The 26,751-nt window shown below is 46.8% G+C and overlaps 3 protein-coding genes across 3 annotated transcripts; 2 read left to right on the top strand and 1 right to left on the bottom strand.

Annotated features, from left to right (window-relative positions):
* On the top strand, nucleotides 12,065-14,081 carry CBY1 (chibby family member 1, beta catenin antagonist). Its single transcript, XM_021385061.1, has 4 exons — nucleotides 12,065-12,482; nucleotides 12,846-12,951; nucleotides 13,032-13,147; nucleotides 13,944-14,081. Exons 1-4 carry the CDS (start codon nucleotides 12,405-12,407, stop codon nucleotides 14,022-14,024), a joined length of 381 nt encoding a protein of 126 aa, XP_021240736.1. The 5' UTR covers nucleotides 12,065-12,404; the 3' UTR covers nucleotides 14,025-14,081.
* TOMM22 (translocase of outer mitochondrial membrane 22) lies at nucleotides 14,264-16,405 on the top strand. The gene is made up of 4 exons (XM_021385041.1): nucleotides 14,264-14,735; nucleotides 14,827-14,945; nucleotides 15,127-15,244; nucleotides 15,643-16,405. The coding sequence occupies exons 1-4, from the start codon at nucleotides 14,301-14,303 to the stop codon at nucleotides 15,715-15,717; spliced, it is 747 nt and encodes a 248-aa protein (XP_021240716.1). The 5' UTR covers nucleotides 14,264-14,300; the 3' UTR covers nucleotides 15,718-16,405.
* On the bottom strand, nucleotides 16,626-26,611 carry JOSD1 (Josephin domain containing 1). Its single transcript, XM_021385052.1, has 4 exons — nucleotides 25,713-26,611; nucleotides 21,776-21,904; nucleotides 21,453-21,647; nucleotides 16,626-19,142 (listed from the first exon to the last, which is right to left on the bottom strand). The coding sequence occupies exons 1-4, from the start codon at nucleotides 25,895-25,897 to the stop codon at nucleotides 19,043-19,045; spliced, it is 609 nt and encodes a 202-aa protein (XP_021240727.1). The 5' UTR covers nucleotides 25,898-26,611; the 3' UTR covers nucleotides 16,626-19,042.

Genomic DNA, 26,751 nt, shown 5'->3' with positions numbered 1-26,751 from the left:
CAGCACTAGTCTTCTGGAGAAGAAATGTTTCCTGATATTCAGCCTGAACCTCCCCTGGAGCAACTTGAGGCCATTACTTCTCACCTTATTACTCTTACCTGGGCGAAGAGGCCAACACCCACCTCACCACAACCTCCTTTCAGGTCCTTGTAGAGAGCAATTAGATCTCCCCTGAGCTCCTCTTCTCCAGACTGCACAACCCCAGTTTCCCTCAGCCGCTCCCCATCTTGTCCCCAGACTTGTGCTCCAGACACCTCACAGCTCCACTGCCCTTCTCTGGACACTCTCCAGGGCCTCCATGTCTTTCTTGCAGTGAAGGGCCCAGAACTGAGCACAGCGCTCAAGGTGCAGCCTCACCAGTGCCAAGACAGGGACGGTCACCTCCCTGCTCCTGCTGGCTGCACTATTGCTCATACAAGCCAGGATGCCGTTGGCCTTCTTGGCTTCCTGGGCACACTACTGGCTCATGTTCAGCCAGCTGTCAGCTAACACCCCCAGATCCTGTTCCTCCGTACCCACACAGCTTTCCAGCCACTCAGCCTCAAGCCTGTAGTGATGCATGGGGTTCTTGTGACTGAAGTGTAGGACCCAGCACTTGGTCTGGTTCAGGTTCATGCAATTGGCCTTAGCCCATCGATCCAGCCTGTCCAGATCCCTCTGCAGGGCCTTCCTACCCTCAGGCAGATTGACACTTCCTCCCAACTTGGCATTATCTGCAAACTTACTGAGGGGGCACTTGATCGAATGCAATGACTCCACACACTCCATCACCTAATATGGCGGGCTTGCTTGACAAACAAGTCAAGGCATTCCCATCACATCCCATTACTGCCATCCTCACTGTGAACCTACAAGTGGGTATTGGTGAGGTGTCACCTACATTTCCTTTCATTCGAGACCGTCCCAGCTCCAACAAGGCAAAACCCAAGTTAAACCACAGCCACAAATTAAGCTAAGTATTCATCTGATTTTGTCATCTTCACAAAACTTTTTAATCCATGGTTACAGAAGGGAAATAATGCAGTTTTTAAATTGCTTGCTTCTGTGTTTTATTTAGGTCTATATAGATCAAATTCATAGAGTCAAATATATAAACAAATGTCTTTTCTGAACTTTCAGGCTTGCAGTATGCCTGTACTTACACAGGACAGAATAATCTGATATTTGGCCTTGCAGAATATAACCCACGAAGATTCAGCCCCCCAAGGAAATGATGGATTACATGTCTATGCCATTAATATTAAAGAGATGGCAGGTGAAGCCAGGACCACATGAGGATGGATGTGACTGGAGAAGAAAAGATGCCAGAGACAATTTATTCATTAAAGCAAGCAAACAAACAAATGCAGATTAGTGAACACATGCACACTTTTCTGAGTCTAGAAGAAATAATCTGTAAGTATGTAAACTATACAAAGACATTAAGTGATAAGTCTAAGCACCACGAGCTTTCTTTTCTTTGTAATGATTTCAAAATATTACCGTAAACTAGATAATTCTTAATATATGATAAAGGATGTCATGAAAATACAAGTATAAAAGGAAGACTGGAATAAAGAAGGCCACTTTTAGGTTTTGCAAAACCTAAACCCAGTTAACAGCCTTTCTGGAAACATGCACCAATTTATCATATGCAGAGTCCATAAAAAAGACAGAAGAAGTAAGAAAAGCTTTCCCTTTTGAGAATGCATATTTTTAAGATAAAAAAAAAAGCAAAGCAATAAAAGGCAACAATAGGGCTGAAAGGGACAAGAGATTATCTAGTTCAAAGATGAATCAACTGAACTTGGAGGACGTTTGCTTGCCTGGGGAGACTGTGGATTTTCTTTTACTAGAAGGTTGTGGGGATTTTTTTTGATAAAGAACCAGATAATTTCTGTGCTTGACTATCCTTCCCATTACCCTTGAAATCCATCTTTCACTTGGTAAAGCAATTTCATTTGTGAAAGTGTGCAATATACTTTAAGCTAACTTCTAGTTTTAAAAGGTCAAATAGAACCATGACTAATTCTTGCTTTCTTGTGTCTTCTACTGCAAAAGAGACAAAATGCCAACACAGCCAGCTCGAAACTAATTGCCCCAAACTGATGCATTAGTGTGCACAGCTTGCTCTTACCTGCTCACCCCTTTTGAGGCTACAACGTTGTAACCATGTAGTTCCCTAATACAGGATTGCCATTCCCAGTATCACAGTGAATTTGCAAGGCCTCAGGGCTGAGGCTTGTCAGGCAGGCTTTCATTGAGCTTCTCTTGACCCTTCTGTAACCTCATTTTCCTTGGTTAGCTGGGATAGCAGTTTCTATAAATGACCAGGTGTCTGGCTAATTTGTTTTACTTCTGTTTATCTGTGTTGTACAGCCATCCTTTTATAAAAAATAGCAGTAACAAATGGTTATTATGTAGAATGAGAGATTTACAGCTAGCACAATGATGTAGTGTAGAGAAATACAGGCCTGGTGCGATAGCAGAGACCTTGAGAACTGCGGACATAAGATGTGGTGTAGAGGAGTACAGGCAAGTGATGATAACAAGGCAGGACACAGGCTTGACAACAGAGACCTGATGGCTATAAAGAGCTCACCAGAGATCAAAGAAGTGCAGATATGGAGCTGGACAAAGCTGGTTTTAGGGGTAACAAAGAAATAGTATCTAATATACATAATGTGCGCCACACATAGCAAAATCAGATGTAACATGGAGCTGCAGACCAGCGAGTAAGGGCATAAATGCATGCTAGCAACCATAAAAATGACACCAGGTGAATCCTTGAGTGAGGAAGAAGAAACCACCAACATGAATATCATATTCCTCCCAGTGAAGGACTCCAGATACTGACAGCTCTTCAGCGGTCCTCCCACACACAGCAGAATGAAACCACCAACCTTACAACCCACAGAAGTAGTGGAAGGGAGAGTGAAATACAGGGAAAAGGAGCAGAAACCAAAAATGTGTGTGTGTGTGTTTCAGTTTTATAGAAGAATTCTCACTGCATCATTATTCTTTCCCTTTTTGTAAGCTGTATCTGGATCAATAAACATTAGACCCTTAAGATTTTTATTATACATTCTTGGCTTCACATATGTACGATGATGTCTGTAAAGCAGATTCATTATGTGGTGTGCAATGAGCCAATTCCCACTCACTCAGGAGAGATACTGCTTTTTATTCAGACCTGGGTGCTCCACAGAAGTTTCCACCAACCAAGCACAACAGTGCGAGGTTCTTCACCATATTCATACACGAAATTCACATGCACTCTGCCTATGTAATACAGAACACCTACTACCTATACATTCATAAGGTTAGGCAAGCATGACCCTCAGTAAATATTAGACTCTTAAGATTTCTATTATACCAACAATACATTACTGGCTTTACATAGGTATAATTCTGCACATGCACAAAATTGTTATAACAACACGCAGTTGGGGAACTCTGTTACTCTGAATCATGAAATACCTCATTTGGGAGATCCAGGCCTTTTTAACACTAGGAGAGCTTTCTAAACAGCTTTGGCAAATTCCAAAATAACTGTTCTTAACTAACTCCACACACAGAGATATTTGTTCAGGAGAAAGTGCACGTTGTTCTACTTTAGTTTAATCGACTTTGTAAAGCTTATGAAAAAGATAAACGAGGAAAACAGACTAATTATGGAATAAGACTGCCCACATATGTAGCTAAGTGGGAAGAGTAGTTGTGCTTGCAGACATCTTCGGTCATTTGAATTAACCTCCAAGGTCAGAAAAATGTTACTGCTGCTTTCTTCATCCTGATTTATTTACCATGAAATTATTATCAGCCTTCACAGTCAGTGGCAATGCCACTGACAAGCTTGCATTTGAATTAAAGGTGAGTCACAGAACCAGTTCAAGTCTATAGGCAAATTATCTTCACTCAAGTAAAATGGCAGAATTGCCTCAATACTCTTCTGCTCATGGATGAAAGAGGAAGCTACCATCCAAGTTCTGGGCCTGAGTGGAACAGAGCATGGCCAGGCTGGCATGCTCTCCCCAGCATGGCCTGCTGCCACCCTCAGACACAGCTTTGCTCTGAGCCAGCTGGGCATTTGTTATGCTCTCCTTTACATAAATGGCTTTGCATTTCTACTACTTGTATTCACTCTTGTACTCATCTGAACAGTAAAAAAAGTCAAGATGGGACCAGGCAGCTAGTGGGATGGGGAAGAGAGTCAGGAGAAACTTTTTTGTTTTGTCACTTGGTGGACACCCGTTGTTCCTGTAAGCAGAGAGAATGCTCTGGAACCAAATGCAAATATAGGAAGGAGAATTTGCCTGGTGGAAGCTGTATACATTGGTGCATGAGACAGGAAAGGAGAGAGAAGCAACAGAATAAGTTCTTGAGAAAAAAAAAAAGAGACAGCAAACTTGATTTAACCAGACTAGACCCCAGAAAGAGTTAAAATAAGAAAATCACTCGCAGATGAAACTGCCATGCTGCAGAACACAGGACTGTGTGTGTATTCTTTACAGCAAAGACATTCTGACTCCTAATACAAACAAGCTGGAAGTACTGCAAATATTGTCTTAACTGCTATGGCCAAAAAAGTCAATGCTTCTCTAATTTATTCACACATCAGCATTGAAAATTAATCTAAATTAGGCACAAAGCAGAGCAGCTTTATCCACAGCACACAGAAGAGCAGAGTTTTCAGTGTTACAGCTAAAAAAAGTATAATTAATTGAATGTTTTCTTTCTTTCCTCTAATATATTACAGCTCACAGAAGCGGAGCGCTTCTGTTGTCAAGTAGGTTGAATAATGTCTTTGAGTACACTGCTCTGTTTTGTACTGAGGGCAGCATTTTCACTGGCATGCTTCAGAAACAAGAATGTGTTTAATGTGCAGCTAATAGAAAAAAAGATCATTTCCAAGTTACAGGAGACTTCACTGCTCGCATCAATAAATGGCATTTTACAAGAAAAACATTTTGAATTCATATTTGGAGGAGGTTCAGCACTGGCATTAGAGACATTTCTTCTTAAAAAAAAAAAAAGAAAGAAATCCAAACTGAAGAACATCAGCTCGAAAAACTAATAACTTTCACAGTGTTTCCGTGTACTTATCAAGTTTGGAAAAGTTAATGTTTTCTAGCTCAGCTTCTCAGCTTGCGACAGCTCTTCTTTTAAACCAGCCACACTGCAGAACTGGACGTGCTCTTCTTTTGGCCAGTTTCCTACTCTTGGCTTTGCTGCTGCTTCTGCAAGTGAGTTTGTATGTAAACCACAGAAACAAATATATCTTGCTCCATTTGTATTCCACCTGTATTCCAGTATTTAGAACTCTCAAAAGAGTTGTAGATAGCTTTAAAATATTGTGTTTCCTTGATTTTGCTGGACATAAAGCCTTAATTTGCAAATGGTTCAGGTAACAGTTTTCTTCAGTCTTACAATTTGAACGTCAGTGAATGATTAACAAGATTCTGATGTTTAACCCCTTGCTCCTCCTTCCTTGGATTATCACAGTTTCTTTGCCTGCCTTCCTGGAAGCGTGTCTACTCCTTAAACATTTCCTCTGTCTGTATCACACAGTAAGCTTTCAAGCTCTTCTCTCCTGGTGTTTTTGCTGAATTTGTTATTAAAAATGACAAGCAATTTTATTTTTTTTCTGAAACTCAGCACAGGTGCACAGCTCTCACTGAATTCAGTACATCCCAGTACTTCCCTCTGCAGTCTTTCTTTCTGTTTTGTCTGTCCCTCTTGTTGTTTTCCTACTCGATCATTAAGGCAGCGCTTTCTGCTCTACTGGCCAGACAGTCCAACATGAAGGGACAGGTCAAAGCTTCTGAGAACAAATTTCACACGTGACTTCTGCTCTTGGGGCAAGGAGACAGGTAGCAACCCACACGGTGATTCTCAAATGTTCAACTGGAAAAACAGCATTCGGTATTTTATCTGCAGCCATTAGGTGTTTTTAAGTGAACAGCCGCTGATCACATTCCCACCAGCACAGTGCCAACGCAGCAAAAGCAAACTGGAGATAAGAAGCTGACGAGAACAACAACAATCTTTCATCCCAGGCATTTGTGAGAAATGACTGAGCGGCCTTGAAGGAACTCTATCTAAAGTGAAAGCATCTGCAAATTGGTTCGTGAGACTGAACTACCTGGGCAGAGGACTTTCCCGTTTGTTGCTTCAGAAGGAAATTATGTATATTTGATATAAAAAAAGACAGGGAAGGAAATTCCAGACACTACTGGAATAAGTATGCAGTATACTCTTTGTCACCATCACTCTATTAGAATTCCAAAAGAGGAAATACTAAAGAAAGCCCACTGAGAAGCATAAAAATGCAACAGATGTCAAACTATCGCCATTTTGAGACTAAAATGTATATCCAAAGCACTAGAGTTTAGAAGCTGCATCTATCCATAGTTTGAACACAACAGAAGTTGTTTAAGCTCTCTTACAGGACCCGCATCCAGAGAATGGAAGAAAGTACTCTTAGCTGTTCTTCTCAGTGTGATGGAAGGTTCTAGCTGGGAACAAGGAAGGGACATTACTGGCTGAGGGACATGATCTGTGGGGATAAGCTGACAAAGAAGCAACACTAAAAAGTGGAAAGCAAGGCCACTTCAGTACTCCCTGTAGGTGAGCAAATGCCCTTAGGAATCATTTGTGTATTGAAAGGTAGATTTGGATGCCAACAAGAAGATCAGCTATGAAAAATTCACTCAACCAACCACAACATCTTCCATCCTTCTCCAAATACTTTATCACCTCTCTAGGATGAGGTGCTATTTCAGTCATCATGTTTTCAGCATATGTTGACACTGCTTCCACTTTTCTTCTTATCCTTTCCAGCTTTGCATCTCAGGCCTGGAGGCTTGAAACAAATTCTAGCAGTCTGTATTTCCCCCATCTAGCACAGGACTGTGAATCCAGTACCTAAGGAAGTATTTGCACTAATTTGACACACACAAATGGATATACATACAAGCACCTCTGATGAGCCTCAGCTCTCCAGGACCGACAAACATTTCCATATATATACATACACGCACCCTCCTGATTATGGGGAGGACATGATACAGCAAAGCAAAGGTGTTCAGAGCAACAAGCCTGCAAAACCTTAGTAAAATAAATAATATTTTACCTTTTCCTCATTCTGTAACTGGAAAAGTCACTGTTTTAAATCTGGCTTGTTTGGACTTGGAAGACTTTGCTTGTTTGATGAAGCTGCTAATTGCTATAAGCTTGTCCATGTTGTAGTTCTTTCAAGAGAAAAAGGAAGGCAGAAAAAATGTTTGAGTCATTTAAGACGGTAGTAAGATAAATGTCTTAATCTTTGTGCATTCTCTTTAAAGAGGCTAGCCCATCCACAAGTGAGACATGACTGTTTTGAGGGCAAAATACAGCATCCACCCGTGCTGGCAGCACCACACTGCAGTCACGTGAAAAGAATAAAAGCATCCTCTCCTGCTGAAATTGCCAGAGAAATTGCTGGGTGGTAGAAAGCAATTACAGGCTTGGAAAATAGCTATGATACCAGGGTAATGTCCTTATCTAGTAAAAAAAAAAAAAACTGATCAAATTATTCCATAAAACGCCCAACCACTGCTGAAGTCAGCTGTCTTTAACAAAAGCAAGTTTGGAGATAGCTTCCCTCAAAATTTATTGGCTCCATAAATTACTTTAACAAAATTAATATCGCACAACACACTCATATTCCCAGTTTCAACGTGCAGGTCTGGGAAGAAAAGTGGCACTAGCAATCAGACCTTCCCAAATATCCATTCCCCACATAGTTACTCAGTAAAACACATTTCCCCCCCGCCACTCTACAATGACAAAGCAGTACCTGTAAGGGGTCTTCTTCTAACACTCCATAGTGGCAAGATGCAGGCTGTGCTGAGACAAACTGATGTGCTGGCAGTACGGAGTTCTCTTTGATGAGATCTAAAGATACACAAAGGGATTCCAAAGAATAAAAGGAATCTAGAGCCTGGCAGAATTGCTGTAATAGTGTATGTTACAGAAAAAAATAAATAAAGAAATACACTAAAGTAAGAATCCTCTGCAGTAAGAGTGAGTATAAAAGAAAATGCCTGACATACTTAATTTCAGATTTTAAGGAGAACGACTTGCTGTCTTGAGAGCTTTCTTTCTAAGGGGTTGGATTTCAACACAATGGGCAGACCTGCAGGCTCACCACCCTTTTTTTTCCCACTTCTTCGAAGTACTTTGTAATACACACATCCTGAAATTCAATTTCAGAATGATACAGTTCAACTTACATTCAAAGCATATATAGAGAAATAAATGGCTATCAGTACCAACTTTGAATGTTCTCAGTGGCTTCTGTACCAGGCTCAGCATTCCCAGCTCCCTATTCAATGCAGCCTCTGTCTACATTTACCACTACCATTACTCCCACCACCTCTCTCCATGCTGCTCTGTCCAAACAGCCTTCTCCTACTTTTCTCTCTCTGCCTTCCTTTATTTGCTTCCTGTGCTTAGAACTTTCCCCTTCTCTGTGTGACAAATAGCCATCTCTTTCTTCTAGAGCATTAATAAAAACACATCTGATGAAAACTGTGAACTTCTATTAGGCATTTTAAAGCGGTTTGCTATTCTGGGTCCAGGCACAGGAGGAATGCTCTCGCATTTGTCCATCATACAGGTCATTCAGGTCCCAAGATTTCAAAACAAGCATTAAATGAGAGGCTTGTAATTAAACAGTCAAGCCTTAAGTGCCAGGCACTCGCACTGGCAGCATGAGAAATGCTCATTATGGAGCATTTTTGAAAGCGTAGATACCTGTCCAGGTGACCAAATAGCAAATTAAAAAGTTGGTTTGGAAACTGCTATTTTTTTAATTTATTTTTTGTCCTGGCCATTGTTATCTGCAAGCTGCTGAACACTGTCTCACCTATCTCCAGTCAGATGACAAGCTTTCCCGTGTCCCACACAAGGCCTGGCACGATTCCTGACAACAAGCTATTGCCACCAGTTGTTTGACTTCAGAGCTGAAGTAGCACGTTACTTCAGCAGATAATGAATGAGTGGATTGTGGAAGCAGCCTGCCTGCTGACCTATGGCAACAGCTTAGCTTTGTCTTGGACTGACAAGATTTAAACTTTCAGAGACTGAGTTTCACCTGCTTCTATGCCCAAAATGAGTCAAGTTACCTAGGTGTGTGAGCTGGGGGCCAGCTTCTAAATACAACACCCTTCCCTCCCAATAATGTTAAATATGAGATTCTTCAAATTATTCAGGCACTTGGTGCATAAGTCAAATTCAAGTACTGTTTTGCCCATGTCGTACTGGTGAACATTCCTTTACATTACATTCTTGCAGGCAGCGCTTATTAGTCTCCTCCAAATTACTCGTCATCTCAGAGGAATGTGGGGAAGGGAGGGGAGAATGCAAAACACAGTTCATCAGTTTTAAATCCAAGCCTTAGAACCTTCTTAAAGCAGAGGGTACGTGTTTTACATGTTAGTATATATAAGAATATAGAGAGAGTTATATATAAGAAAAGCTCATGTAAATAAATGTGTGTATCTGAGAATTCAGGGAAGGAGGGCAGAGATGGAGAGTGAAGGACAGTGGACTCCATTTCCAGCTTACAGCTTGCTTAAGGTGCATTTCCTGACAGAAACAAAGCCACTCTCACCCATCATCCATTCTGAAACTACCCTGAGGAGCTGTGTCTTGCATTCACCTGTACTGAAACACTAACAGCAGATATACAAGGCTCAACTCATCAATAAAGGGAAATCCTATGACTTAAGGAAAGAAAAATGACAAATCCATGTAGTTTTTATTGTTACCAGCATCAGAATTCACTACTTTGGAAGAACCTTTGATTGTACCATCTACGTGACCTGAAAGCATATGCATGCTTTATTTTGGGTTAAGAAACAACCAAAGTCTCAATTGATGCAGAGCCTGTAATTAAAGAGAAGCGCAATATTCGGCACAGAATTAATTAAAACATTTCTCTTTCTCCCTTGCTTTTTTTAAGAAGATCGTATTAGCCAAAGAGAACAATCAGCTAGTTTGCTAGTGTATATTTAGAACTTCTAGCAGGCAGCAAAAACCCACTGTGATAAGTGGAAGAAATTGAAGAACTCGAGAATAAGTGAAAAATCTCAAAGAGAAGGCAGGTGTGAATTAGGTGAAGGCATATTCCTTGGGTGAGAGACAGAGGGCAGAAATGAGTGACCAGAAATCAAAACAGCACTGTACACCCTTTTGATTCCTTTACTTTCTGAAAGATTTATTATCCAGAAGACAAAGGCATGCACTTCCCTGATTATCACTTGGTGATTCAACGTAAGGATAACATCCATTACACCCACATGTCCTCAAAAGTCACAGCACAACCGATGATTGGATATGAGGATTCCTACAAGAATCAATTAATAGCTGCCTGCACGTCTCTGTGAACGTCTCTATTTACAGAGCAAGCGTTGTTTTCTGACTGCTCCTGCATCTCATTTTGCTCTCTGATTTCTCTGCCTATCTCTACACGCTTCCGCGAGGGCCTCCTGGTGGCGCAGCCTGTGACAGTCAAGCAGGAGGAAGCAGTTGCAATGCAGCAGGGCAGCTGTCCTCCCACACCTCGAGCTGACCATAATGAAAAAAGGAAGAAAAAGAGGTGTTTGCTTCGGCCATAAGGTACGGGTGAGATATTTATACCGTTATCTATGCCACCAGATTTCCCAAAGATGTCGTCATAAGAGGACACACCGTTTCCTTACATGATGATTAGTGGTAGGACAAGGGTGAATGGTTTTAAAGTAAAGGAGGGGAGATTTAGATGAGATGTCAGGGGGAAGTTTTTTCACTGATCAGGCAGTGAGGCCCTGGCACAGGCTGCCCAGAGAAGCTGTGGGTGCCCCATCCCTGGAGGTTCAAGGCCAGGTTGGATGGGGCCCTGTGCAGCCTGAGCTGGGGGGTGGCAGCCCTGCCCACAGCACGAGGTGGGACTGGGTGGGCTTTGAGATTCTGTAAGCCATTCTGTGATTCTGTATGTGCAACGTGCAGGTTCTTCACTGTCTGATTAATGAGTTTTTGGGGATCTTAAGTGACATTTACTGTAGTGGGAAATAGACTGCACTGCGTGTTCACTTTCCACAAAGTGAGAGGCACAGAAGGATACACAGTGCTACACTACAATGCTTTTACCATCCCTAGAGTCACACATCAAACAGGCCCTTCGCAGGAGGCTCAGGGGAGGTTCAGGTTGGATATTAGGAAAAATTTCTTCTCAGAAAGAGCGGTGCTGCACTGGCACAGGCTGCCCAGGGAGGTGGTGCAGTCGCCGTCCCTGGAGGTGTTCCAGAACCGTGTGGATGTGGCACTGAGGGACATGGTCAGTGGGCATGGTGGGGATGGGCTGGCGGTTGGACCTGGTGATCTTAAAGGTCTTTTCCGACCTTAATGATTCTGTGATTCTATGATCTCTGTCTTGGATGAGTGCTAAGGCTGTGCGCTCTGCCATATGCCCTGTGCTCTGTGCTCAAAACAGCAGCATCTTATGGAAAGAATGCGAGAGCTAACTTGGCCTCTCCCCCCTCCCCCCATTTTTCTGTCTTTCCAGATGAATTGCTTCTCACCACTTCCGGCTGAAAACAGTGATTCCTTGAGCTTTGAATGAGGCCCTGGATGAGACAGTTTGTTTTTATGATATTAATGCTGTATTCTTGCAACACTCATCTTGCTTAGTGCACCGAGAACTCGGCACTGCGAGGCTGCACCTCGAGTGCTGTGCTCAGTTCTGGCTCCTCACTACAAGAAAGACATGGAGGCCTGGAGTGTGTCCAGAGAAGGGCAGCAGAACTGTGAGGGGTCTGGAGTACAAGTCTGATGGGGAGCGGCTGAGGGAACTGGGGTTGTTGCAGTCTGAGAAGAGGAGCTCAGAGGAGACCTCACCACCCTCAGAACTGGGCAGTCCCCGTATAAGCACGGCTGTAACCGCGCATCCCGCTAACCCCATCCACCTCCTCTGCGAGGCACGGAGCCCCGCCGCCAGGCCTCATGCCCAGGGCAGCCGCGGGGCGGAGCGGCGGGGGCCCCGATGTCGCCATGGCGACGCGCCGGCCGCAAACCGCCGCCGGGACACGCGGCGGACCCACAGCGCCGAGCGGCGGGGGCTGCTGGGGCGCAGGCGCCGCTCGGCGGAGCGGGGCTGCCCCCCCGGAACGAAGGCGAATCCCGATGGAGCGGGCTGGCGCCCCCGCCCCCGCACGGCGGGGCTGAGCCCAGCGCTGCGGCGGGGGGAGCGGGGAGCTCCTCATCTGCTCTTCCCTCGCAAACGGGGCGGCTCTGCGCCCGCTGCCTGCCCCCAGCGCGGGCCTTTCGGGTGGTACTCGTTGCAGGGCGAACAGCCCGCACGTCCGCCCCTACTGTATTCTTGGGACGCAGCCCAAAGAGAGATGCCTCTCTTCGGGAGCACCTTCAGCCCTAAGAAGACCCCACCGCGGAAGGCCGCCTCGCTGTCCAACCTGCACTTGGTGAGTGTTGGGGCCGCGGCTCCTCCCAGTCGTTGGGTGGCATGTCCAGTGTGTTTGCTGCCTTTGGGTGGGAGAAAGCGCGGGCGTGGAGTAACTAGGGAACAAGTGATAGGACGAGAAGGAATGGCCTCAAGTTGTGCCCGGGGAGGTTCAGGTTGGATGTTAGGAAACATTTCTTCTCAGGCAGAGTGGTGCTGCACTGGCACAGGCTGCCCAGGGAGGTGGTGGAGTCTCTGTCCCTGGAGGCGTTCCAGGACCGTGTGGATGTGGCACTAAGGGACATGGTTTAATGGTGGAGGGTTGATGGCTGACTAGATGATCTTAGAGGTCTTTTCCAGCCTCAACGATTTCTTCTCTCTGCAGCTGGACAGATCCACCCGCGAGGTCGAGCTGGGCCTGGAGTACGGCACCCCCACCATGAACCTCACTGGGCAGAGCCTCAAGTTCGAGAACGGCCAGTGGGTGGCAGGTAGTGCCGTGCGGCGCAGCGGGCCTGCAGTGGTCACGGCTGGCTGACGGCCCTCCGTGGGCTCTCTTTATTTCCTCCAGAATTAGGAAGCTTCACGGGAGACCGCAGGGAAATGCAGCGCTTGCGCAAACGCAACCAGCAGCTGGAGGAAGAAAACAACCTCCTTCGTCTGAAGGTGGATATTCTGCTGGACATGGTGAGTACTGAACTTCTGCCTGCCCTTAGTGGTGGAAGTGCTGATGTGAAGGGAGCAGTTCTTACTGCAGAGAGTGCGCTCCACTCCTGCTTTACCCCACTATGCAAGAAAAATTTGGTGCCAAAGTGAACATGGAAGAACAGTCTGACTTCATATGCTCCCCCTGCAAGACGAGGGGCAGAGTTTGGTTTCAGCAGGTGCTGAGTTGGACAGGAGCCCCTGCAAGTGCTGTGTCAGATCACAGAGGATTAAAACTCTAGGATCTTCCTTGTGGCCTGACAAGTGCTCTTACATCTGTTCTGTATGTAAGCCTATGGGTGACAGAATTCCCCAGCACTAAACTAACCAAAATTCAGCCTTACACAATGATCTTAGCTTTCACGTTCAAAATCTGGAGGGTTTCTTTGCTGAAATAGAATATGTGTGTACTCTCAGTATACTAAATGATTTGGCCTTTATGTCAGCCTGAATGAATAGGTGTCCCTTCAGCATTTTCCTTCTTTACGTTCTTTCCATGTTTTAAACCCGGAAAGTTGCTTTTGTGACAGTGGCACTGCACTTAGCAGAAGGTATAGCTGTCCTCCAGGTTCTCTGGGCTGTCTCAGTGAAGTGTGAAGCCTCAGCTTCCATCTCACCAAAACACAAATGCGCTCTGGCATTGGAGCTGGCTATGGCTGGTAAATCTTGGTGACACCTCTGGAAAGGTTGTGCTGCAAAACACAGAGTGTAATTGGAAAAGCTTCTGGTGAGGCGGTGCTTGAAGGCACGCATTACTGTTGCTCACTGTGCTTTGCAGCTCTCTGAGACCACTGCCGAGTCCCACCTGATGGAGAAGGAGCTGGAGGAGCTGAAAAGTCACATCCGGAGGAGGAAGTGAAAGATGGTGGCTGGGGGAGGAGGGAGCAGGAGGTCTTGTGAGACCTTCCCTGTTCCTGCAGGCTGGGACTGGCTTGGGTGTCCAGGCTGTATCGGTACCACGTGTAGATTATTCCACGGGACGAGATGCTTGCAGTATTGCATAGGTACTGTGTAAGGGTGCCACCAAATCCCGGTACATCACTTTGTGCACTGTTAACCAACACTCGTGTTTGTTCTCGGAGCACTTTACCACTTTTCAGTGCCCACGGCTGTTAGCCGCAGGTACACATGCTCCATGGCAACCTGGCAGAACCCTGCACCCTGTAAGCAGCGATCAGCACTACGGCAGACGCTTGGATTCACAGCCTGGCTTTGTGCGAGGCCTTTGGCGAGCGGGGCGCTGGCCTTGCTTGTTCTCGAGCGTTCGGCATCGTTTTACGTGAAAACTCACATTAAAACGTTCGTTGGAACCCACATCTGCGGGCGTCGTGTCGTATTTTGGGGAGTGGCACCTCCCGGCCGCAAGAGGGCGCTGTGCGCCTCACATTTCTTCCGGGGCCGCTCCGTCCGCAGTTCCGCTTCCGGCGGCTCGCTGCCCGCTCCGTCCCTGGTGGTGGTGGTGATGGCTGCCGCTGCGTCCCTGTCCCCGGAGGATCTGCTGCCCAAGGGCAGCGCGGGCAAGGCCGAGGAGATGGAGGACGAGCTGGAGGACGACGACGACGACGAGGAGGTAGCGCGGCGGCGGGGCGGCCTGGGAGGGCCGGGAGAGCGGGGTGACCCCGCCGGGGGCTGCAGGCCTGACGCCGCGTTGTCGCCCGCAGCTGGATGAGACGCTGGCGGAGCGGCTGTGGGGGCTGACCGAGATGTTCCCCGAGAGCGTGCGCTCGGCGGCCGGCGCTACGTTCGACCTGTCGCTGGCGATAGCGCAGAAGATGTACAGGTGAGGGGCGGCGGGGCCCGCGGGCTGCAGAGGGCTCCGCTTCCCGGCGGCCGAGGGGAGGGCGGGTGGTTCCGGCCGGGCTTCGGGGTGGAGCAGGGTGGGAGGGAGCGAGGGAGGGTTCCAAGTGCTGGTCCAAGGTGCCGCTGAGATTCGTCTTCCTAACGGGTTTTCTTCCACACAGATTCTCTAGGGCAGCTCTGTGGATTGGGACCACCTCCTTCATGATTTTAGTTCTTCCTGTCGTGTTTGAAACGGAAAAGCTGCAGATGGAGCAACAGCAGCAGCTGCAGCAGCGACAGGTGAGGCTGGAGCACCACCGCCCGCTCTCATTGCTGTTTGGAGGTGGCTCTGGCTGCCTGCGCAGCCCCGCAGCCATCAGTTGGTGCTGCAGCTCTGGAAGCAAAAAGCAAAAGCGATGCGTTTGATGCTGTGGGCTTACGCATCCCGCAGTATGCTCTGATTGCATCCTCCAGTGGGAGTGGCACAAGGCAGCTTCCTCTCAGCCCACCCAGCTGCATCCAAACCCGCAGGTCTGGGTTTGGCAAGGTCAAGCTCTGAACCCAGTGGCTGATGCGTAGGGAAAGGGCTAAATGTCTAATCCCAGGGGTGGGTGCTGCCTCACTGAGCTCTCCCAGTCCTGTCAGGGGTAGGGAAGTACGTCCTCCTCAAAGCTTCTAACATACACTCTCTCTTACAGATTCTCTTAGGACCCAACACAGGGCTGTCTGGGGGTATGCCAGGGGCCCTGCCTCCGCTTTCCGGAAAAATCTAATTTGCTGAAGCCACGTTGGATTTGTATCATGTGGGAAGACCTTGAGATGATGATATATTGAACTGTTGATTTGTTGGGTCAGGGCATTTTTTTGTTTTGTTCTTATTCTTGGTTCTATTTTGGGACATTGACATGTTCATACTGTGGGGGGGTGGAGGGAAGCCCCCTGTCTGGACCTGATGATGGCTCCTGTCTGCATTCTTCCCCTGTAGAAGTCATGAGTCTTTTCTTTTGTTCAATCAGTATGCCGGAATCAGTTACAGAGACTTGAAATCATGGAGTTCCTGTTCTGGACTCCTCACCTCCCAGAAAAAAACACCCTGGGGCACAAGTCAGGCTTCAGATGGCAACAGTCAAACAAAAATCCTTTCCTGGCTAACTCAAAGCCTGAGGGCATCGGTGACAGAACAAGAGGCAACTCTCCCAGCATATGAAGCAAAGGAAGAAGCAAGGTTGAGGGTATCTGTACCCCGTGGAAAAAATTATCTGGGAGGATGGGCACGCAAATACTTTCACTGCAACATTGTGTGTGTGAGTGTGTGAGTACCAAGGGAGTGGCAGAGGGGTTAATGAAAATCACATCAGTGCTGATCCTCTGCGTCATAAAGTAGAACTTCAGAAATCGGCTGCGTATTTTTTTGTATTGAATATTAAATAAATCCAACCTGAGCAGTGTGGTTTTAATAGACGTTCCTTGACGAGTCTTGCTTCTTTCCTGGAGCGCTGGTGCCACAGAGATAGGAGACTCTGCCCTTCCAGTCCGTGCACAACATCTCTGCTGGGGAAGAGACTCGAAAAATTTGGGGTAATTTAAAGGGAGTTTGGGAGAGGTGCTAGAATTGCTGTCCTCCATTCTACCTCAGCACCAGGAACTGAGGCTTAAGGTTCTTAACTCTCACTCTATTCAGTTTTATAACCAAAGAAAAAAAAAGTTTATTTTTCCTTTACATACTTTGTTACAGAACAATTCAGTTGAACATACAGAAGTGATAAGACATTTATATGGAAATGGTTTTTTTCCCCATTTTTTTTTCCATATTTGGTTAAACAAAATACATCTCTGTAAACAAACCCAAGACAAGGCTCTAACAAAACCAAACAAGCAAGAAAACAAACTCGGGCTTTCCCCACTCCCAGGCAGTGGGACTGGACTGGTCTGCCCACCTTCTGTCCAGCAGCCTTGCTTGCCCCAGGGGTGTGATCATTCAGTTTCCCTTTACCTGAGCAGCTGGATCACACTATTCCCCCCCCCCCCCCCCACAGGATTGGTGCTGACATACTAGGAGAGGAAAGTAGCCCCAAAATAGTTTAAAACATCTTTGCATATTGTGCACTGATCCACTGGCTTGCAGTTTCCATGCAAACGGTTTCTCCAAAGTGCGGTTTTACGCAGCATAGAAAATGTTACTGTTGAGATTTTTTTTTTTCTCCCCCTTCCTCTCTTGAAGAAATGGCTTCAAGTCATGAGCAGAATGCCTGCAGGCTTTGCATTCTGCTTGTAAAGTGTTTAAAAACTCTGCCAGCTGGTATTGGTCACTGGAATGTGTTACGAAACAGGACTTGTTCTAGAAACGCTGGGTATTTAAAACAGAAGAGCCACTTGCCCTTGGCTTCTGGAGGCTGTGCTCAGAAGGCTGCAAAATGGTGCTTGCGGGATATCCGGGGCTCAGTGAACACCACACTTGTCCTGTCGTCACATTGCCTCTGGTCTTGGTAACAAGGTGCGAGTTAACAGTCTCTCGCTTGGCTTCAAACACCAGCCCATGCATAGCTGAGCTCTCAAGAAACACACAACTGAGAAAAGATATAGTTATAGCCCACGGCGCTCCTCCTGAAAGCCCCAACACCAAACGCGACTTTCCTACCTGGCAGAGCAGAATCATTCGAGCTCCATCCCTTTCCAGCAATTACCATTTAGCTGAGCCCTTGCATGAGTAAAGAGAGAAGCAAATGGCAGCTCAGCCAGGAAGAGCTAAATGCAAGGAGCTGCCCTCAATTCACTGCTTCCTCCTGCTTGGAAGCAACGACTGAGCTACAGCTGGCCCAGGTGACAGGGTAACAACAGACCAGGATCCCTCTTAGAGTCTCCACATCTCATCGCTTTTTCCCCCATGGAAAGGAGGGGAGGAAAAAGCAATTTGCTCATTAACGGAATGTTTGTCAGCCAACCCTAAAAGAGAAGCTGGTTCAACCACCAGGCCCCAGTCTAATGCCTGATGATTCCGGTGGACCCTCTGCATCTCCCATATTAGCTGCTAGTAACTATAAAGAGGCAAAAGTTGACCATCATAAGACTTCCCTCCTCAAATGATATTTCTTTTCTTTCATGACCAGCTCACTTGTAGGAGAGCTCCTTCTGGGACATTCTGTGTGGCATTTGTGACCCTGGGCTAGACTTCTGGAAAGAGGAATATAAGGGAATTAATTCCTCTTAAAACCCCTTCAGATTTTATTCCTCTTTCCAAGCAGCCCCGAAACTACAGGGTGCTCATGCAGAAAACCAAAATAGCTTCAGATGTTACAAAAAAAAATAAAAATAAAGCCCAACATAGCACAAAACCCAGGCAGACTTCAGCCTCTAGTTCAGAAACCCGATCCTCCCCCATTAGCCTGTGCCTGCTGTTTTCACACTGCCTTAGCTAGCCACACACTGCCAAACAACCACTTGGCCACATACATAAATCCTTGGAGATACTGGGAAAGAATCCTCTAGCTACTCAAAGAATTTCCTGAAAGATGACTTGTTTTTTCTCCCCACTTCCCCCCCTTTAATTCTTGGCACAAACCATCCCTACAAAGCAGAGGGCCATGGTGAACACCATACCATTCCTAGTGTTTTGAGAGTGTCCTGAGAGACCCTTACAGATCACAATTGCCTTCACAACTACTTGTTTTGGAGGGAGAGGCTTGTGAAGGAGCAGCAGCGTGCTTGGCCCCTGCTCCTCCCCAGTGAGCTGTAAAGGAACACCGCGACCACACAAAGCCTTGGGCAACACAAAGAGAGGTCAGAGGCTTCCAGAAAACCTGGCCCCAAAGCGCAGCTTTAGAGAGAGCAGCGCCTTCCAGTTAGCTGAAGGGCATGCAGCTCATTCACCTTTGCAATCAGTGACTGGCTTCCAGTTTCCTCCACTCCGCCCTCAGTACTCCCCCACCCACCACCCCCAGCGTCCTACGCCACCGCCCTATTGCACCAAGGAAGAAAGGAAAGAGCCTAACAGAGGAAGTTCCAGAAGAGAAGAGTTGGGGCACCCATTATCCAGGTTTCAGGACATCATGAGTTCCATAAAGGGGCAGAGCTGTAGTGAGAGGACAGAGTCGGTCCAGGTCACACGTCAGCTCTCCAGCTCTGATGTGCTTCCACCTCCTCTGGCACCACCAGCAGGAGTTCACAGTTCTTTCCTCTTAGCTGGTGTTTCAAAAATTTCCTACAGTAAGGAGAAACAGGAATAAGCATAACCGAACGTAGAACTTTGTCATCTTCTACAACTAAACATAGCTAGCTAGGCAAATATGACAAGAAATGGGAGGAACATCTTCTCACCCTTCATCGTTAGTTATTTTCTGACAGAAAACAGAACAAAAGCACTAGATTTAACACACCTCTACCCAGCAAGCTACTGCAGAATCAGATAGACATCATCACTTCAGTTGAGAGATCCACATAAGTGTCACTCCCCAATTTTCCAAGGTGGCAAAAATAGCATTAAGAACAAACACAGTTTCTTCAGGTCTCTGAGATCAAGAATCACTCTGTACTTTAAAGTAACTTCAACAAGTCTAGCACATTTGTGGGGCAGGAAAAAAGCAAAACACTGTCATTGGGATGTCCTCATCACAGGTCACAGCAGCAGAGTACCACTCAGTCATTTGACACGGCTCTGCAGCCCCTTCTTGTCTATAAGCTTTTTCTCATAGACAACTTGGATTCAATTCAATAACTATTAGAGTCAAATCAATCTTTCCCCCAGTATGTTTCAGCCCAACTTTCAAAATTCACCATGTAGGAAGCCCTTGTTTATAGCTGAAGAACAGCACACCCAAGACTTAAAAAAAAACAAATGAGAAAAACCCTCTAATTAGCTCTGCACAGAGATCCAGTATTGTGCTGTTCTACCCCGGAAGCTCACAAAAGGCTTATACCCAATTTGTTAAGACTAGAATGACATGACAGGTGCTGGAAATGGTGCTCATATGCAACCCTTAAGTTAGAACAAGTCTAGTTGAGACAGCAACGCCATTTGTACACTTTAGAACAGGACAGAATGGCAGATAAGGAAAGGCTAGGTTTTACAGTCAAAGCAAATCACACCAACCATGTTGTGTTAAGATGGAAGAGCGGAGGGGAGTCAAACCAGGTGTGCAACGTACACTGAAATAGGCAAGCAGTCAAGAATAGGGCTGCACTCATGATCTGAGGAGATTTTGCTGGGAACACACATAGTACTGAAGAATGCTGATGGTCTCACATCTGAGGAGACAGTGAGGCACAGCACATCTAGATGCAGGCATCACTCACTAGTGTCAGACTTGGCCTCTACATTCATTGCTAGTGACAGAGCCAGCCCTATAAGAAACGAAATCAAGGCTCTCCTGAGCTCTCAGAAACCTCCACTGGCTAAAGTATCTTCCGAGCCTCGCACAAATAAGGTATAAATTATACTGGGCTTATGCAGAGAAGTTTCTGTAGTGGGAAGGGCCGCACAGGAGCTGCCCCACGTCAGATCGGAGCCAGCTTCAGCTGCTCCAGAAGGGACCCACCACTGACCAGAGCTGATCCGTGAGCAACGCTGGCTGTGCTCTAGGAGAACAGATTTAAAAAAGGGAAAAAACTGCTGCACAACAGCAGCTGGGAGAGAGGAGTAAGAGCGAACAGATAAGACAGCCCTAACAGCACCAAGGTCAGTGCAGGAAGAGGTGCTCCAGGCGCAAAGACTAAGCTTCCCACAGCCCAGGAGGGGCAGGCTGCCTCCACCACGCAGAGCAGATCTCCACATGCAGCCATGGAAGTACCCACGGTGCAGCAGTGGATGTGGCCTGAAGGAGGCACAGCCCATGGAGAGCCCCTGCAGGAGAAGCCCCAGACCAGACCTGCAGCCTATGGGCTGGGGGGCTGCCACCCACATGTGGAGCAGTTCCTGAAGGGTGGGCCCTCTGGTACGGTGCCATGTTGGAGCAGTGCTCAGAGAGCTGCAGCCTGTGGGAAGCCCGCGTGGGATCAGTTTGGGAAGGATGGCATACTGTGGGAGGGACCCCACGCTCACGCAGGGGCAGAGTGACTACAGATCAGCAGAGATGAAGTGTTGTGAACGGGCTGCAGCCCCCATTCCCCTGAGCCTCTTTGGGGGTGGAGGAGGAGGTGTTTTAAGTTTGCTTTTAGCTCTCACTGCTCTACTCTGTTAATAGTAGACAATAAATTATATTAATCTGCCTATGCTGAGTCTGTTTTGCCCATGATGGTTACTTTGAGTGATCTCCCTGCCCTTATCTTATTTTTTCCCACTGTTCATTTGAGGAGGGGCAGTGACAGAGTGGAGGGGTGGAGCTCAACTGCCCGTCAGCACAAAACCACCACATAAATATAAACGAATCTTATTACCATCAAATATTTGGTACTGCAATTCAGCCATAAACACTTCGACTAAGTGTTTAAGAACAAATTCACCCCTTCCAGCAGGGAAGACCTGGATACAAACCCACAAACGCGTAACAAGGGGGTAAGGGGAGGGAAGACTTACCTGAGCTCACTTTCACCTCCAATCCACTCAGGCATCTTGAGTTTGGAGTCGAGGTTATAGTAAGTGCCTCCCACCTCCCGGACGCAGATCCAGTGCTGCCGCTTGAGGGGGAGCTTCAAGGGACCCCAGCAAAGGCTGGAGGGCAGATTCATGATGAAACCCATCACGTTAGACAGGGCAATGACATTAACATCCCTAGAAGGGTGCAGACAACACACAGCAACAAGATTATATTCCGGTACTTGAATGTCACCTGGTTCTCGGCTTTTCTTTCTAGCTTTACAGCTAGGAGCCATCTCTGGAATTACACAATTTCTTAATACCTGCGCTTGTCCCACCAAACTGCCTCGTAGCCTTTGGTCTGAAGCGCTGCCATGATGACGTTCACATCATAGTTCCCATTGCCCAGCATGCTCTTCTTGTGTGGCGTCACCATGGTGTTGGGAGACAGCCTGGAAACAGAACAAGAGCCGTTCTAGCAAGTGCTTGGCACACCCATATTCCAGAACTGCTGTAAACTTGAAGCCTGTTTTTAGGGGATTTGCTTGCCTAAAAGTGAACTATTTCATCTGCTCCTTCTCCCTTACACCAAGAGGCTGACGGGGCTAAATAACACATTAACAATTATTTTGACGAGCAAAATGTCCAAGGATCCTAGCTTTGATATGAAAGACTGCAAAACAATTCCACCTGCATTGAACTGGTACTTCAGAATGCCACTATAATTTTCCCCTAATTCAGGGTTGGAGTAAATGCCAGTTTGCCATCCAGAACAACAGCTATCACAACTTCAAGCGAAGAACAGTCAACACCAGTCTTAAAGAGAGGATGAGATCACAAGACCCAGGGTGGGTTGCTGCAGTAAAGGTTGTTCTCTCCCAGTCCCCACTAGTAAGTGAAAAGAATGTTCGTACATAAAGCTGTGAAGATATTTGGGCTTGAAAGTCTCTAAAGCATTGCCACCGCTATTAAAAAATAATAACCTTTTAAGCTTTAATAAACTTGTCTAGACATCACTTGCATGATTGTAAAATCCAAAAATCCAGAATCAGAGCCCATCATGTAACACGCAAAAGTAGTAAGACAGCCTTTGCTGTCTACAAATACAGAAAACGGATGCGAGGCATAAGAGATAGAGATATGCAAAAAGAAATAATGCCAGACACTTTCCCTGTTTTGTTCCACCAGTGAGGACTCCACTAGCTCTGCTGGCACAAGGTTCGGATGTTTCGTGGCACCTGATATCCATGTTTCCTCTGCCTTTCCTTTATGCCAGCTCTGACCCCTGATACTCCCCTGACCAGTTGAGTATTACGTTGCAGACCAACCAAGGCTAGATAAGGTACAGACAGGTAACTTTCCACATCAGTTCTGTTCTCCTGCAGAGCAGCAAACTGCAGCACAACAGCCTCAAACAATGTGGTAACGCGAAAGTCTATTAATATCTGCCACTGAGCAGTTCTGAGCAAGGCACTGACATTTTCAGAAAAATCATAGTTCCTAGTCTCCAAATCTCTGCTGCATCTTATGAACCACAGAGATGCTACTGTAGCTCGTGACAGCCCTTCCAGCATCGCCATAAAGCAAGATCACTGGGCTACAACTAATTCCTCAAGAACATTGCTTCAACCTATTATCTCTCATGAGTGCTGGCAAGCTAGGAAAGCCTCCCAGTTAAGAGCCCTATGGTTTGCACAAGCACCCTCTTGTGGCACAGTTTTCCAAAGGCTAGAGTATTTGTGGGCTGAAAGAATGCACTTATCTTTGTTCCCTCCTGTAACTTAGAGGCCCAGAAGTGAGATAAAAAAAAAGAGGTGACACTCAGAACTGTTACCCACGAGAAAGCCTTCATCAAAAGCCACCTCAATACACTTCTGCTCACATACGTTTACACAGGGTATGCAACCATCAGCTGAAGGATTCTGACTAAACAAGGAACAATACAATTGTTTATCTAGAGATTAATCTGAGCAAGACCGATGAAGTTGAACAGCACTACAAGCAATAATCCTTCTGAGTTTTCTAAGCCACAAACCTTCATCAACTCCAGCATAAAGGTGTCTTTTCTAACCAGATCTCAATAAACAGACCCAAGTGAAGTGGTTTTGTTGGCATCCCCACGCAACAACGGGAACAAGCATTCTTACTTCCTGAAACAAAAGCCAGAGAAACATCAAAAAGATGGTTCTCATATTAGAGGAAAGAAGAGAGGGAGGGCTACAGAATCAGAGGGGAGCTTGGGACATGTTTTGGCATATACTTGAGATGATGATAATAATCACACTACACTGGCCCGGAGCAACGGGATGCAGCAAAAGGGAAATGAATGATTAAGCAGCGCACTTCAATTACTTTTTCAAGGGATGTGGTCAGAGCTAGGGAAAGCTTAAGCTTATTTGTGATTTCATTACCATGTCAACACTAAGCTTAAAAAAAAAAATAATAAGGATGCCTAGCGATGTTTTTGTAGCTTATTAAAATGCTCATCAGTCTTCTGTCATAGTCAGTGAAACAGCCTGTAACTAGACACAGGAAAGACATGTGGAAAAATGATGTCTAAAATGTGGCTAAGACCTTGGTACTTAAAGTCAAGCCAAAGAGCTAGAAACAAGCAGTAACTCCACAGAGAGGCAAAGGAGGCTGCAATCGTTATGCATTCCTCATAGCTCATCCATTTAGAACATTCTGAGTTGGAAGGAACCCGCAAGGATCACGGAGTCCAAACTCCTGGCTCCACAGGACCACCTAAAATTCAAACCATATTTTTGAGAGTGTTGTCCAAACGCCGCTTCAACTACTGCTGTGGGGTTGAATCAGTCTGCATATCTTGATCTGAATATTCAAATGAGACAACACCAGCTTGGAATTTAAGAAATTCTTCCTTTCAGGGTGTGAGGTCTCAGCAGAGGAGCATCTCAACGCTATCTGAGAAGTTCCATGCTGCACACTAATTCTCTCTCACCAAACCCAGTGAAAACCAACTAATTAGATCATCACGCCACTTCTACCGCAGGAACTGCCTCTGTTTACTTCAGGCCAGTAGAAATCCATCTGTGATTACGGCTCTGACAATTGCTGCCCTGGAACAAAACCACAGAGCCTTTATGCTGGACAAAGAGCGCCTTTAAAATGCTGCCCATCAGCTCCTCTTCACGAATAGGAATTTTATTTACAGTACTATTGTAAATAGCACTTCCACCCAATATTTGCAGCTGTCCATTACCACATTTCGTTCACTAAAGAAAGGAAGGCACATACATGTCAAGCCAAGCCCCAATTCCATTAATCCTCTGATTTTTAGGGCGGTAGCAACAGGGCAGGGAACTTTGTCCAACAGCACCTGCAGCGTAACTGCTGCCATGGAGTGCCATTCCCTACGCCTCACTAACACAACGTGCTGTCAGCTAGGGGTAACGAGTACTCAACCATAACCTCTGTGAAGATTAGACAAGAGAGTGAATACTGCGGAGAGATTCCATTTACTACCCCATTCCTTCGCTTCATCAATTAAAGTCATCAGAATTTCCAAAGGCACGCTCAGGACAGTTTCCCCGAAGAGTTAAACAACATAAAATAAACATCTAGCCAAATGAGTTATTTTGCAGGGCACATTCATCGCTTACAATTTCCCTTGAAAGACTCAAGAATGCCTTTTTTAATTATCTGAAGCTGCCAGGAAGTGCTCAGCAACACTGCAGAAAACATGGATCTAGCTACTGAAACTAAATCCAGTTTGGTAAGCAGGGTCTCACTGCAAGGACAAAAAAGGGCTGCACCATTTGAAGAACTTCATTTAACTGCTTGAGTAAGTTGATGAAGCTTTAATGTCCGGCATCTTCAAAGTTCTACAGTGCTAAACTGAGATGTTTTTATGATGATCCCTTTGTCATCCCAGCCACCCTCACTACCCACATCTGTTATTACAGGAAGAAAACACACTGACAGGAGGCAGGGGCAGAAAACAGAAGATGCGTTAAGGTGGATGTAGTGCAACCACACGGCAACATCTGCAATAAAGCTCTGGGACCCAAACTTTGCGGGATGAATAGTCTGAGAAACAAGAAAAAGAGAGCATTTCTGTGCAGAAAGAGGGAAAATAACGGAGGAAAGGAAGGGGGGGTTAAAAAGGAGCTACATTCAACTCAAACCAGCAGCATACTCTGAATGCTTCTATTTGTCCCAAAAATACGAGCTGCAAATCCATCTAAGCACCAGAGGAGCAGGGGAAGCGAACACTTCCACCAATGCAGGATGCCATACCTCTGAAAAATCTCCTGCAGGGTTTCCCTGGTGAAGGCATTGCTGTCCTGGAAGACATTGTTGAGGGCATGGAGGGCACACAGCTCCCTGCGCTGCTTCTCGTGGTAAATATGTAGTGGCGGCAGCTGGGGCGGCTCTGGGGACTCCGATTTGGCCTTGTCACCTTTCCATGGCACGCAACTCATCTTCTCACAGGGTGGATGACGAGCAGGTGGTGAGAAGCACAGGAGGCTGAGGTCTCTTGCTCAGAGTCACAGCAGCAGCGCGCGGCCCCTTTATTTTACAGGCAAGGGCTGCTTCCAGCTCGCCAACCCCCCTCTTGTGCTTCAGTTTATTCAGTAATGCCCTCTGACGGCTGGCTTTAAAAACCACCTCTTTCCTCCCATATCCCATAAAACGCCACACCCACCCAACCCCCCCAAAAAAACAGAGAGAGATAACCAAAAGATACGGATCCCGTCAGTCTCAAGGTGCCAGCTGGACGCTACCACACCGCTCCTTCTCTTCCATCTCCGGTACCCAGCGCAGGCCGCAGGGAAGGGGCACCCCGCAGGGCCGAGCTCACGGCGCGGGCCCGCCCCGGGGCACGGACGAGGCCGGGGTCCCTCAGCTGCCCTCCTCCATCGCTGCGGGCAGGGCCGGCTCCGCGATGCCAACGGCTCGGGGAAGGAAGCCGCCTCCACCTAGGCCATAAAGCACGGCTCCGGGCTCCGCAGCACCCAGCGAGCCGCCCCGCGCCTCTACCCGAGGAAAACCTCCGTTAGGGGCGGGCAGGGCCCGCACGGAGCCCCGAGAAACCGCCGCTCCCCCTCCACACGGCCACGGCCTCCTCACACCAACAACAGCAGCGCATGCGCCCCCCTCCTTCCTCCTCTACTGCGCCGGGGGGTTTTCTGTCAGGAGCCCCACAGACAATCGGCGCACTCCATTGGTCGACACGGCTGTCCGTGAAATTTTTCCTCTTTTTCATTGGTCAGCCCGAGTGAGTGTCCGCCCACGTGCCTAACTGCCGTTGTGGTTCAGTCCCGCCCCATTGCTC

The sequence above is a fragment of the Numida meleagris genome, chromosome 1, assembly GCF_002078875.1.
Source record: "Numida meleagris isolate 19003 breed g44 Domestic line chromosome 1, NumMel1.0, whole genome shotgun sequence".
Classification (NCBI taxonomy): domain Eukaryota; kingdom Metazoa; phylum Chordata; class Aves; order Galliformes; family Numididae; genus Numida; species Numida meleagris.
This window is presented reverse-complemented; position numbering and strand designations above follow the sequence as displayed.